The sequence below is a fragment of the Alosa sapidissima genome, chromosome 8, assembly GCF_018492685.1.
Source record: "Alosa sapidissima isolate fAloSap1 chromosome 8, fAloSap1.pri, whole genome shotgun sequence".
Lineage (NCBI taxonomy): Eukaryota > Metazoa > Chordata > Actinopteri > Clupeiformes > Clupeidae > Alosa > Alosa sapidissima.
The window spans coordinates 29729577-29744576 of record NC_055964.1 but is presented as its reverse complement, the minus strand read 5'-3'; the positions used below and the strand labels follow the sequence as shown (position 1 = coordinate 29744576).

At 44.1% G+C, this 15000-nt stretch overlaps 4 protein-coding genes across 5 annotated transcripts in view; 2 read left to right on the top strand and 2 right to left on the bottom strand.

Moving 5' to 3' along the window:
- The window catches only part of si:dkey-178e17.3 (somatomedin-B and thrombospondin type-1 domain-containing protein), a 25000-nt gene extending 22658 nt beyond the window's left edge, over positions 1-2342 (top strand). Inside the window, 1 exon segment of the mRNA XM_042100266.1 lies at positions 20-2342. Coding sequence (XP_041956200.1) covers positions 20-125 — 106 coding nt within the window. The 3' untranslated portion in view covers positions 126-2342.
- Positions 1-15000, bottom strand: part of LOC121714945 (tripartite motif-containing protein 16-like) — a 1397702-nt gene that overhangs the window by 866765 nt on the left and 515937 nt on the right. The window lies entirely within an intron of this gene.
- snap29 (synaptosome associated protein 29) lies at positions 5501-12714 on the bottom strand. Its single transcript, XM_042100243.1, has 6 exons — positions 12609-12714; positions 11671-11919; positions 9098-9297; positions 8255-8340; positions 7946-8050; positions 5501-7609 (listed from the first exon to the last, which is right to left on the bottom strand). Exons 2-6 carry the CDS (start codon positions 11914-11916, stop codon positions 7452-7454), a joined length of 795 nt encoding a protein of 264 aa, XP_041956177.1. The 5' UTR covers positions 11917-11919; positions 12609-12714; the 3' UTR covers positions 5501-7451.
- pi4kab (phosphatidylinositol 4-kinase, catalytic, alpha b) overlaps positions 12851-15000 on the top strand; it is a 53076-nt gene continuing 50926 nt past the window's right edge. The window contains 1 exon segment of the mRNA XM_042100146.1: positions 12851-13750. Coding sequence (XP_041956080.1) covers positions 13652-13750 — 99 coding nt within the window. The 5' untranslated portion in view covers positions 12851-13651.

The window sequence follows — 15000 nt, the reverse complement described above, 5'->3', positions numbered from 1 at the left end:
GTCATCTGTGCCATTCCAGAACATTCTGGACTGCTGCATCTGCACCTGGTTGCCATGGTTCCTGGGTGAGGGAGTCGCTGGTTGAAAAGTGCCGCTGCCCTCCGCATTCCGTGCTGTTTGTCTGAGCAGAAATGCTCCCAAACCCCCCCACACCCCCCACATCTCACATAAAGAGACATGGTACAGCCACATGGCTCCCTGTTAACCAATAATAGCTCATCCAGAAACGTTGGGAGGCTACCATTTGGAGACAAGTGGGGTTGGTATCTCTCCAGTCTCTGATTACGCTCATGTTACACTACACTTCTATTACCCCAATCATAAGTATTGTAACACTTTTTTTATAAAGTATTTAGAATCACGTTCCACGAGAACACAATGATAGCCCCATTTCTGTTTTTATCCTGGCCCCTGCTATCTACCTCCTATGATTCTGTTGCCTTTAAATATATGTTATGTACAATTATTATGAAATTATTACTATTTTTTTTTTTGATTTATACATCCACTCTTTGTGTATCTGAATACTGTATGTCTTTGTACACCTGTTTTTTATGTGTTTGTCATTTTGGAATGTTTGCCGTGTGTCTGAATGAATGTGTGTTTGTGGCAACATTTTGACTGTGTGTGACATGTGCACTTGACTTGTGGATTGTTCTTTGGGAACTCGATGTGACAGCACAGTTTGTATGTTTATATGTACTGTTGTGTTGTCTTGTGTTGTGTTGTTTTGTTATTGTATTCTGTTCTATCAAAATCCAAAGTCATTTCAGAGAGCTCAGCACATAGGACCAGGTGAGGTTGCAGGACCTGTACAGCATGTACTTTGCTTCTCAGATCGAAGCAGCGTCTGGACCAGATCTGGGCCATATATCAGCACCACATGTGGGCCAGATCTGGGCCGTATCAGCGCCACGTGTGGGCCAGATCAGGGCCAGCTGTGGGCCGTCAGCTCCAGCTTTGTCGGGTCCGGCTGGGTTAAGGGCCGTTCACACCAGGAACGCAGCATATAACGATAACAGCAAAAACTTAAAAAGGATAGAAGTCTTGCTCTAGTTGATATGAATGACAACGTCCACATTGCATACTATATAACGATAACAACATTAAGAACGATATCGTTGGTGATCACTCTCAGAGTGTTTTTAAAAATGATTAAAAAAAACTGACAGCCAACGAGGATCCATCAAATTTAAAAATCATATTTATCAACATGAGAGACTATCTTTGGTCTATCGTTGGTCAGTGTGGACGCTCATGTGGTTATAGTTACGGTTGCCTGTGTAGTTTTTGTTCCTGTTGTTAACAGCCCTTTATAAATGAAACCATTTGCCTGGCTGTAGCTCGTTGCCATCATAAGCGACTCCTCCAGATGTCTAGCCTGCTTATTTAGCTGTCCAGTCGTGGTCCGTGACACATTGTCAGGCCTCACGGAGCATGTCTTTGAAGAGTTCACACATAGTGATCGGTAATCGCCAAGTAAGCGCTGATTTGCCTCCTATCTGGGGCTTTCGTTGGCGACTTCCAAAATCTGTCGGTGTCTGTAAAATCGTGTAGTGTGATCTACATTGATGGAAATGCAGTAGAAAGAAAGATCTGGAACCTGCAGCTTGATAGCAAGAGCAAAAGAGAGAGTAGAGTCCTGTACCTGCCTTACCTTACCTTACCTTATCTTTTTTTTCTTGTTTGTTATCCTACTGGAATCAGTGAAAGCCATTAAGAAAAAACTGTCCCACAACCAAATCTTTCACTAGAGTACGGGGCACACTTGTGTGCACGTGCACGCACACGTACATGCACACACACACACACACACACACACACAAGCACGCACACACACACACACACACACACACTCTCCTAAATAGAAATACTGTTAAGGGCAGTGCACACCAGGAACAATAACTATAACCATAACTATAACCATAACGATAAAAGCGTCCACACTGACCAACGATAAGCAAAGTCTCCTTGTGTTAATGAATTTGATGGCTAAAATGTGATGAGTTCTGATTGGCTGTTAGCTTTTTATCATTCTCAAAATCGCTCTGAAGGTGATCCCCAACGATATTGTTCTTCATAGTGTTATTGTTACAGTTTATGTGTAAACGTCGTCATTCATATCAACGAGTACGATATGTTTTATCGTTATAGTTCTTGGTGTGAACACTCTTAAAAAGGGTATACTTTTGTTCATACATGAATCCATTGTTCAGGATTATATCTGAACAGGTCTACAGGTGTGACTTCACTTATAATGTTATTCAAAAATACATATACACATAAAAATACACTACAAACCGACTCTTATAATGTCAATCAATAAAATATGCTGTTACAAACACTGTTTCTGATCAGTATTTTGACTCTAAGCCACTTCAGAGGCAAGGTGTTACAAAGCAGTCCACCCTTCTGCAGATTTCAGCATCTGAAGATCAAGGTTAGTCAATGTTTCTATAGCATAAGCGGCTAATAAAGGCGCTAACAGCAACTTTACCTGTGTAAAGGAACACACACGCTGAAAATGTATAGAAACACTGCACTGCTGGCAAATACAATGAAAGTGACAGGCAAATTAACACACTCTAATAAAAGCGTGTGCCAAATGAGTAGGCCTACTCTGGGCCTGAATAAACGTGTTTACTAAATAAGAGCATGTAGGACAACAGGAAATAGATGACGTGGAGAAAGCAGTAATTAAATGCTTTGGGAGATTGGTGGAGATGTATCTGTGGGCTCCACCACTCGCCATCTGTGTGTGCGTGTCTTATGGTCCCCGTGTGGCGTCAGCCCACCAATTACCTGCCGTTTACGCTGCCCCAGGTATGTCCACCAAAGCAGCCATTTCAGAGTCCCAATGCAGTCATTAGGGCTACAGAAGAGGCCCTGACTTTCCCACAGACACACACACACACACATGCACACACACCCATACAGGCACAAACACACGCACACACACCCATACAGGCACAAACACACACACATCCAGGCACACACAGACACAAACACACATAGGCACACAGACACACAAGCACACACACATACACTGACACACACACAAACACACATGCACACACATCCATACAGGCACAGACACAAACACAAATAGGCACACAGACACACATGCGGACACACACACATACACAGACACACACACATGAACACACACACACACATACGTACCACATGCATATGGAGCAACCCTTTAACATGTGTTTTGTGGAATTCTTCACATTCTCTATGTGTTCCCTGAATATCTCCTGTTAGACAAGTAGAAGAGGAGGCAACACAGCTGGGCATAAGGATGGCATTCCGCTACTCGTACACACTGCTTGTTTAGCAGAGGTATTTGTTTGTGTAAGTTACACTAGTTACCTACTACAGTTACATATTATTTACACTCTAAGGGACAGTGGAGAGAAGGCTTTTCACATGTCACAATAGGGCTCTTACTCTACAGTCTTTTGCAAGCGAAATTTGTCATTTTGGCCAGGGTGATTCTGTTTAGACCTGTGTGTTAACTGTCACAGGTTGACAACGTGATGTAAGAGTTTACGCAAGCATTAAAGCGATCAAAAACTGTAAATAGGGGGTCTTTGCATGTAAAAAGTGCACTGATATGCGGCTGTTGAGTTTGGAGGGAATTTGGACCAGGCTTCTGACCAGAATCATCAGCTTTTATCTGGGATCACACATAAATACACCACCCTGTTATTTCTGGCTTAACAAACACACACACACACACACACACAAACACACACACACACACACACACACACTCTTTCTCTCCAGAGACAAAGACACGCATCATGCACACACACAGAAAGAGAGAAACAGAAGGAAGAGAAGAGACAGCTCTCGACAGACAGAAACACAGACATAGACACACAGACACACAAACACACACACACACACAAAGCTCTCTGAAGTCAGCACAACTCTTTATTATGCCAGGGCGTGGCATCAGCCCTCAGCCCCCAGATCACTCCCTATTATCAAATCCTCCAACGGTGACAGCAGGTCTGACCATTACCAGTGTATGAGTTTGTGTGTGCGTGTGTGTTTGTCTGTGTGAGGTATGAGCAGTGGATTTTCTTTGGCCTGTGAAAACGTGGGTGTTGTCATGCATGACTAGAGAAATTGTTCTTTGCCCTGAGCGTGTGTGTGTTTGTGTGTGTGTGTGTACTGTATGTGTACATGTAGTTCACATATCCGCAGTCGTGTGGGTATGAGTGTGTGTATGTGTGAGAGAGTGTGTGCGTATGTGTGTGTGTGTGTGTGTGTTTGCGTATGTGTAGTTTACATATCCCCAGTCGAGTGTGTGTATGTGTGAGAGAGAGAGTGTGTGTGTCTGTGTGTGTGTGTGGTGGCAGGAAAGCCATGTCTTTGGCCTGTTGCCCTAATGATTCCTGACAGCAGACGTTTGTGGGATTAGAGTGTTTGAAAAGAGGGACATTCCGCCCCTTTGTCATGGGATGGACACTGTCTGGCCACACCAAGACAGCTGAGCGGAATAAAATAAAAACAAACGGTGGCCACGGGACCCACAGTACAGGACCCGAGTGATGGCAATTTAAGGGCTACCTGTTGGGTACAGTGTCTCATGTATATCATTTGTATTTTAGGTTAGGGAATTTTCATTGTTCAGTCATTACAGATGATAGGCTGCAATGTATGAATTTAGAAAAATAGGCTACAACACCCTATGTAATTCTCTCTTTTTAAATGTAGATATTTCAAAAAGTAGACCTGACCATGTCCATTATAATTTGGCCACATTCTTCTGCTGGAGTGTTAACGAATACCGCAATGTTGGTGCTAAATGTGCGTGAGCGGGCGTGAGAGCGCATTCCTTTGCAGATGATGTAAAATACCAGCGTCCGATGGTTGAGCAATACACGAGGTCATAGCGGCGGGTTTTCCCTCTCTGTGCATTTCTTCGACATTGCACTTATGTAACAGACTCTGACCTATGAGCTTAATTAAGGGCATAGCGTCTATATCGTGTTTGTCCACTGATGTGTGGACAACCTAAACACCGCTTTTACCGGCCGCCGTCCAGTGAAACCAGCTGTTCGCGCGCCACATTCATCACGCGGCGGTAATGAGAGCCTAGGTGTCCGCGTGCAGCTGGCCTGGTAGGCAGGAATGATAATGAATAGCGGTGCTTGCTAGCGATGTGCGCGCCGTTGGTTGACGTGGTTAGAGAAAACAATGAATTTAAGGTCAAATAGTATAATCTACCTCAGAGAACATAGCGCAAGATTTTTTTTAAAGAGCTTCCTTTAGGTAATTTACCTAACAGTGTCCTACATATTAGGATTTGGAAAAAATGATAACCTTTCAATTTGTAGGAATAATCATAGACTGGTAGCGTTAGCAAACGTTTAAGCCACTCAGAATGTGCCTATTTTACTTGACTTTAAACTTCTGGAAACGACTAGAGATGTAAGCATAAAGGCTTAAGGCCGAAATGAAAAACGACAATTATCAACAGTCATAAAAGTATAATACATGTTTTATTACTGTTGTATCTCTTTTTTCGTTTGTTCATTCATTCATTCATTGAAAACACATTTTACAACATACATTTTGCCATCGGAAATACATATGGGGAGCAAGGATGGATGAACAATCTGACCCAATAAAAAAATGAATGAAATGAACTTGACTGAAGGTTTTTCCCACAAAGTTTTAGTTCTCAAGATAATCTCCCTACATTACAGTGTACAGCAGCCCAGGGGTGACAGACTAAATTCCACCAAATAACATTAAACGTAACAAACAGGTATAAAACAATGGGCAAAGGGGCCAGGAGTTTATGGAAGAACCCACCACCTCAGTACTGTGTGAGGGCGGGGACAGCGTGAAGGCAGATGGTCAGTATGTGTGGTTCTCTCTCTGGCACACACATGAATGCTTACATAGACACAGACAGACAGACACACACACCTTTCCACAAGGTCGAGTTCAGTGAGCTCAACAATGGCATAAGTACAGCTGTGCAGTGGGCAGTAAGTACAGGTGTTCCCACACTGATCATAGGGCCTCCCCAGTAGCCATGCGGAAAGCGGGCTTTACGACTAGACATGATTTGGCAACACGAATTGATTAGCCAATACAGCTGGCAAATCAATCCCAGGCAAGAGAATCAAATCTAGCCCTGATGTGGCCCATAGCTGTCAAGTCGCTTTACAACTAGAAATGAGCTGGCAACACAAACTAGCCAATAAAATTAGTCAATAAAACTAGTTTGAATTTTAATTCAATTTAATTCCTTGGATTTGAGGAATTTGACAGAGAACTGAGTTGACCTTTGACCCAGACAGGGGTTGACTGCGAACCAGGTGCGGTATAGACACAAGGCTCCAAGACCCAGACAGAATGAGACAGTGCTACACTATCTACAGCAGTCATGACAATGCCAGGCTACTACACATTAGCATGGTCACTAGTTGCAGCAGTTATGACAATGCCAGACTACTACACATTAGCATGGCCGCTAGCTGCAGCAGTTATGACAATGCCAGACTACTGCACATTAGCACAGTTGCTAGCTGCAGCAGTCATGACAATGCCAGACTACTACACATTAGCACAGTTGCTAGCTGCAGTGGTCATGACAATGCCAGACTACACATTAGCACAGCCACCGGCTAGCTGCAGCGGTTATGACAATGCCAGACTACACATTAGCACAGCCACCGGCTAGCTGCAGCAGTTATGACAATGCCAGACTACACACTAGCACAGCCACCGGCTAGCTGCAACGCTTGAGCATAGAAAAGACACAAAGTGGGCTGAAAGTCATGCAGCTCAAGCTTGAGATGGTTAAGTTTAGTTACGGTGACACATGTGCTGACTGCTGAGTGATAAAGAAGTTTGGTGTGTGTGTACAAGTGTGTGTGTGTATGTATGTGTGTGAGAGATGGAGTGAAATAGTGAGAGACAACAGGAGAGAGAGAAAGACAGACAGAGAAACAGAGTTCTTGCTTGTTTAGGCCACAAAGTTTTAACTCTATTACATGATGAATATTATGAGATACTGTAGAACCTCTCATGACAGACTACTGTACATTCACACAAACAAACAAAAACAATGGCTCTCTTCAAAACAACTTCAAATTCACAGCAAATCTCGCAATCCAGTCTTATACCATCCATTCACTCACAAACAAACACACAGACAGACATCAATATCACACCACCCCTCAACATACACACTCCCTTCACAAGAAACAAGATAAAAAAAACTTTGAGTTGAGTGATTAAGGACTTGTGCATGAATACAGTTTTCTTGTGTGGATATGTGTGTGTGTGTGTGTGTGTGTGTGTGTGTGTGTGTGTGTGTGTGTGTGTGTGTGCACAATATGTCCGGCACATAGTGTGTGCACTGGGCTGACATTGGCCCTGGCAGAGTTCTATTTTGTTTGTTTGTTTGTTTGTGTTGTTTATAGTTTTTTGAGCTGGCGGTTGGTGGAGCTGATGCGTCCGTCCATGTTGTCCACCTTGTTGAGCAGTGAGTCCAGAGACACGTCCTGGTCGTCGATCTCAGACTGCAGGCCCAGACCCAGGTTCTTCAGCCGGCTCAGGCCCGAACACATCTCATCTGGGCCCGCAACACACACACACACACACACATACACACACACACACAAATATGTTATAAGTTATAACAAGTTCTATAAGCTAAATAGACATGCATAAAGCCAAACGAATAGGTTCTTAAAATCTCAAAATAAAAATGTTGTTTTAAAGTGAGCGTCAGGTCAATATGGGCAAAGACAAAAGACATGTCACGACTAGAACACCACAAGTATTCTTCATTTTTACTCCCCAAGCATGTCCATGGAAATGTGTGTGTGACTTACCGAGGCTGTGCGTATGTGTGTGACTTACTAAGGGTGTATGTGTATCTTACGAAGGTTGTGTGTGTATGACTTACCCAAGTTGTCATCCAGTTTTTCATGGGCAGCTTGTAGGTGTCTGTTCTTAGAATAGCCATTCTGATTGGACGGAGTGTCATTTGATGCAGCTGAAGCGCCAAATCCTATTGGATAGACATACTATTTAACTGAGACCAACAGGTGCTTGGAAATTAATACACTCAGCATTTAATAATTTTCAGCTTTTAACCAGGCAACCGCAATCCTGTGCATGTGTATGCACAACTATGCATTTTACTATGTTGTGTCAGAGTTACTGAATGAGCAAGTGAGTTCCAGCATGTGTGTGTGTGTGTTCACTTATTTACCAGATGTGTCCAGTTTCCGTAGGTTGGGATGGCTGGCCTCATACCGGTCCTCTTGTTGTTTACTTTCCGATAGGGCGTCCTGGAGCCTGGATAAATGTCACATCAAAAGGGAGAAGCATGAAGTAAATAGCACAGCATCACAACCTGCAGGTGTCTGCTGCCCTCTAGTGGTCAAATCGACTCACTGCACCCCACCACTCCACAGGGGGGCTGGCCACACATTCCACAGGCCTTTCTCCTTCCTGTTTTCCTAGAGGTGATTTAGCAGGGTCAGCCAGCCACTTGTTTTATGACAGACTGCTGATGCTAGGGGTCAAGGGTGAGAGGTCACTGATCTTACATACCACTTGGACAAGAAGTCCTACAAACATACTCACATTTACACAAAGACTCACTCACAAACACACCAAGATTTATGAAGTGATGTTCAACACACGTGCGCTCACATGCACGCACTCAGGCATGCACGCTAACACACACACACACACACACACACACACAGAAGACAAGGAGATGCACAGATACATGCACACAATAAGCAATTCACACAGATACACTAACAGAGGGCAAACTGGCAGACAGACATGGGGAATGTGAGGATCACACAAACATCCCATACACAGAGAGTAAAAGCACTAGACCCAGCAGTTCGGGGTCACATACAGACACACTGAAGTCAGCCTCTTTTTCTGCTAGCCTGGTATCCCTCAGGCAAGTCTCTCTGTGGTCTCGCTCTCATATCAGAGACAGACACACACACACACACACACACACACACACACACACACACACACACAGACACACAGACACACAGACACACACACACAGCGCAAGGATGCGTACTTGCTGTTGGCTTGGTATCCCGTGGGCTGGTCCCTCTGAGGAGGTTTGGCGGGTTCGGGCTTGGCCTTGAAGTAGTTGACCAGGCCACCCCACACACTCTTGATGCTGTTGATATGGCGCTGGCTCGTCCGCATGTCCTGCTCCATGTTGTCCACCATGCGCTCCGTCCGCTTCAGGGCCTCGCCCTGACGCATCAGCTCCTACACACACACACACACACACACACGGAGCAGATGATCAGGCCAAGAACAAGAGAGTGTAAGGGAGAGTCGCAGCAAGATAATGCAGATGTTTGCCACAGAGAAAGGAAGTCATCGGGGGAAGCACATGATGAAACACACATGCGTGTGCATGCGCCTACACACGTACACACACACTACAAACTCCCAGGCAAACACTCTCACATTCACAGCCGTTGCAGTGCTGCAGTAGCCTGGAGGACCAGACCCAATCTGAAAGATTAAGGGTCTGGCCACGAATAACATAATGGCCCAACTCGTGGGCGGCACCAAGCACGCATTTGAAAATCTCACTGCACGCAATACACACTACACTATACGATCAACTGCTGACTGACTGACTGATTCCGGTCTTTGATGCTAACACTATGTCGATTGGATAACACAGATGTGATTGGTTCCCCGAGATGCAAGTTATTCGCTGAGCAAATGCTTCCACGAGAACTCTGGATTCCCAGGGTAGTGCCGCAGTACTGTACAGTGAGAAAGGGGCTGGGAATGAGGTCTTATAGGGGAAGGTCTATGAAGTCTTGCACAATGCACTGTCCAGTCACAGTATAGACTGCATGGTGACAAAAAGGAAATAAAAGAAAGAAAGAAAGAAAGAAAGAAAGAAAGATGGCCAATTTGGCCCATCATATAAACACTCAAGTCCAGTCAGCTAAGACAAGTCCAGTCAGCTAATAACCACAATGAGAGAGAGAAAGAAAGAACGAATGAAAGAAAGAAAGAAAGAAAGAAAGAAAGGAGAGCGAGAGAGTGAGTGCAGAAGTAGCGGTAGTAGTTGTGAAACCACTCAGGCAACAGGAAACACCTGCTGTTTGGTAGAATCACAGGTTGGCAGGTTTCCTATTGTTCTCTATGGTTCGGCAACGGAACGCTAGCATTGAACAAGCTGAGCACAACACGAGAGTATTCAATATTCAGTTTAGGCAAACCGTTTGTGTTACTAAGGAACAAGACAGAACTTATTATGGTCTGAGTGTCACGTTACTCTTACCGATGCCGCTTCGTTATTTCCAGTGTGATCCCGGCCTAAATAATGCCCAGTGTTGTTGTGAGCTAACAAAAAGGACAACAGCACTACCCATTCTGCTTTCATTCCTTCCCTCTTCAGGGGCAGAAGTGGGCACTTCAGTTACAACACTTTGAGCTTTTTGCCTTTATTTGTATAGGACAGTGAAGAGTGAGACAGGAAGTAAGTGGGAGAGAGAGATGGGGTGGGACCGGGATATGACCGCAGGTCAGATTTGAACCTGGGTCCCCGTGGGCACTTGGACCCGTATGCTGTAGCCTGTTGTGCCACAGAGCCCCCCGTACAACACTTTTCAGGCTGTGAGAGAGTAATGCAACCTATTCAGTTTGCTGGTAAAAACTGCCTTGACTGACAAATCTATTACCTTTGCTAATATGTCATGTTAATGACTAATATGTCATGTTGAGGGGTTGGGAGTTGTGTTTAGCCTTTTTATGCCTTTTAAGGAGATAGGACAGTGGAGAATGACAGGAAGCGAGTGGGAGAGAGAGTCGAGGTGGGATCCGGAAAGGATCACGGGGCGGGAATTGAACTCGGGTCGCCGGCGTACGGTGCAGGTGCCCCAGCCAGTCGCGCCACGGCCGGGGCCCAGAAAGTGCTTCTTAAAGTCATGTGAGGTTAAGGTCATGTAAAGCTCACGAGGCTGATAGGCAAAGCTGCACACAGAGATCTATGGTTCTATGTCTGCTTCACAACATTAAAACAACCCTTGATTGTTTGTTCAGACATGAAATGATAGGCCTAGCCTATATCAGCAGAGAGATAACCTTAGTATATGTTTTGCCTGCGGAAGTTAGTGTATTGTTTGTTGTTATTATAGGTGTACCTGACTTTGGATAAAGCCTCTGCTAAGTAGGCTAGGCCTAAACACAACAATAACAATAAATAAAGGACATTTCACACCCTGACTGACAATGGACTGTTTAAAACACTGAGGTCAGGCTGATGTCTGTTCCCACAGGGCTATAACAGTATAAAGACTGAAGAGGAGTTTCTTTCAAGCCATGTGCATCCTTAACACACATAAAACTCTTTAAACTACATTATATGAAGTGGCCATACTGCACTTACACACACTGCAATTTTACCACCTTCTCTCTCTCAATCTATATATTAAATTATTTTAAATATTGTTGTTTATCCTTATTAGACACTATGCACATGAAAGTTGAGCAGCTAAATGCTAATTCACTACATGTCTTACAACAGTATCTCTATGTATGTGACAAATAAAAATCCTTGAAACCATAACCATAACGTGTAGACAAACAGTAGGTGTTATTTCATATGGCATTTACCTCTGCCGTCTCTGTGCCGACTTTCTCCGACTCATAGATAAGTCCAAGCGACCTGTTGCTGCTGTCCACGGCGGACTGCGCCGTCCGCATGACCTCCTGCTGGAGATGCCTCTGTCGACGCTCGGCCTCGGTCATGCGGCTTTCGGCTGGGTCGTCGTCAAAGTTGAAACCACCTCTTGATCGGGAGGCGGTCGTCTCCTCCTCGTCATCATCGGCAAACGGGTTGTGGGATTTTGGGTACGCCATTCTCTGTAAATTGCAGGACTTCAGTGAATGTGCTGGAAATTATTATTATTAGTGTCTAGAAGCGACAGCGGTTAGAAGCGAGCTCTAGCGAAGTGTTCTGTTTACAACTCACAATGCTCGAGTTACAAGTCAGGCCCAGTGTCATATCAAACTACCTCAAAGTTAGTCTGTCTTCTTGCCAACAAGTATTTGCGTCCGTCATGTAAGGTTAACTAACTTGCCCGGTTAAATTACATAACAGCGACCAGTTTCACTCAAAGTTGCCCACTACTCCACAATCTACCTAGAAGCTACTTGTTAACTCACATGCTAAGTAATATTAGCTTCAAATTTGGGCGGAGGATAATACCATTAGTGCTAGCTAGAACTAAACCGAGATCCAGCCTTCACGGCATGATCTCGACATGTTTAAAACAGACGTAAAATTACATTTCCTAACTTCCGAATAATGCTGTCCAGCCTAATCAAGCACGACTGTCACCTTGCGACTTGGAAGCTGAAACTTCAAAGGTTACTCAACTACAGACTACGGCTAAGTGCTAGCGAGCTTCAAAGCTAACGTTAGGTATCCAGGCAGTTATCTACAGTTCACAATGTACAGCAGCAATCAAACTTCAGATGTTGATGCCTAAGTGTCACTTTTTTTTTTAAATCAACGGGTCCTTCGAAGATATTATCAGACATAACGTTACCTTTCCTAGAACAGATGCTGCTGTTTTCGCCTGTGCCGTCAGCTGACTGCGCTTCTGGATCAGTTTCCTGTCTGATCTCTGACGTCAGCTAGACAAGTGGGTGTGTTCAAACAATAATAATAAGAAAATGGCTGGATTATGATTTTATGTTTGTTGTAAACAAGATTACTAAACACGTGGAACCTCTAGACTGTCAACACCAGTGTATAGGCTATAATGAAGTTCGGTTATTAATTTTGTCATATATTTATTTGTAAAATATTTTTTTCGGTTTTGACTTTCGCAGACATTGTAGCCTATGGAACTTTTTTGAACGGGATGAAGTTCTTGTGGCCTTTGCTATTCATTTATTTCGGGTAGCCTATTTGAGAGACATTTCTCATGAACACGGTGTAACACTAACGCAAACCTTTGGCCTGTCACAGGAGGGAGCGAAGCATTTTGAACAAAGCCAACAGTTGAGTTGAAATGGGTGGAGAAAGGCAGAATAAGTTGTTCGCAGAAATCTGACATCTGGAGGCCAAAGACGGACAAACATATTTGTCAAGTCGAACCAGTTTATTTGACGAAGGGTTAGCACACGTCCCTATCTTTGATCTGTGGCGATATGTCGTAGTAGTAGGACAACACATAAAGGCATAGGCTCTTGTAGGCTACGGTAGCCTAAAAACCAGAAGGAAAGGCGGCTAATCAAACATGTCAATGGGCGCCGAGTGGGAGTCATGATCTCACGAGCAGTTTTGCAATTGCAGAGATGCAATCTCATTTAAATACCATGGGGATGCGCGCACACACACACACAAAGTGAACCAAACGGCCAACTGTCAGCGCCAAAATATCCTACAGGCTACGCATCGCATTAGGCAACAGTACCCAGCTCTACCGCGCTGAAAAGCTCTGCTGCATCAAGTTCTTTTGGCAATTGTGTACTGCGTGTTCCCTCAGACTTGCCGTATTACTGTTTGCGTGCCTGTGCTGCTACATTTGTGCCATTCTCTTGCGTTTTCCGAACTTTCTCATTTGGGAGGTGGAAGAGAGTAAACATGTCGGCGAAAGGAGGGGGAACTAGAGGCTTCTATTTCAATACAGTTCTTTCGCTCGCCCGGTCCCTGGCCGCGCACCGACCAGCGCCTATAGAAAAGGTGAGATGTTTTGCTTGCATCAGGCATTTAATTTGTAGGCTACTGTCAACAGATATGTTGCGTAAAGTCTCTCCAATTCACTCCACTGTGAAAAAGACAGGTGTCAGTGTCCAGTGCAGGCTACACTGCACTTGTTTAATGTCAGCTTAAATGGGCTACCTCCGAGATAGACTATCAAAACAACTAACAAGACAATTAACGCAGGCTATGGTGCATTGTTTCTTTTCTGAAATGAGATTGTGTGTGTGTTAGCATGTGTTGACATGGGAAGAAGCTACCCTTAATTGGTGGATAGCCTATGTATAGTGTAGCAATTTAACTGCATGTCTCTGGTTGCATTAGTTTACAGACAATTAATTAAACGTGATGAAAGAAAAGGGCTCTCTATTAGCCTAGAATAGGTTAGGCTATATGATGTGGAGGTAAATAAAGGTGATTTTTGTTGTGATTCACTGAAATATGTAGTGGCTGTCACCGCCCCCCTTGGTAAAACCTTGTCAAACGCACGCACAACAAAGACATATTTCTGCGTATCAGAACCCGCGCTAACGCTGCAAGTCAATTCTGTTGTCTAATTGAAGTTTTTCTGAAGCGGGGGTTGTCGGCATCGATCAGCCGATATTTTTAGTCAGCGATTAGATAATCATTCGCACTTCAAAATGTTGCGCACTGCAGTGCTTGCCATGGATACGTCGGTGGTGTAGCCTACTGCTACTGCTGCTTCTTGGCTGAGCGAAAACCAGTCACTGGGGATGCAGTTTGACGAGTGCTGTATAGTCTACCCACCGTTGTGGCCCATGCACCATTAACTGATTAATGTCCCGTTCTGTATGATCGTTATCATGTGTAGACCAGCTGTCAAAACTTTTTGACAGGCTGATCGATGAAGTACATGCTAAGCTGGCTCGCGCTTTCCAACAGGTTGGTCTAAAGCGCTAAAGCGCAGATCCATTGGGAGATTTTAGCTGCGACACCGTTGACCAACGAAACTATGCATTTATATTATTTGGTTATCCAGTTATATGGGTAGCCTATCACATATTCGTTTGGGAAATAACGATAAGCATAATGTAGCCTACAATATTATATTAAAATAATTTAGCGTTACTTAACGTTCAATGTCGTCTAGACAATTAGGATTTAATAGCCTAAATAAAATGCACTTTTATGTAGGCTCAAGTCTGTAGCCTATAGACCTTGCTTGTATCAAAGTCAGAATACAATTTGGAGGTTGAAATATACCTCCACGG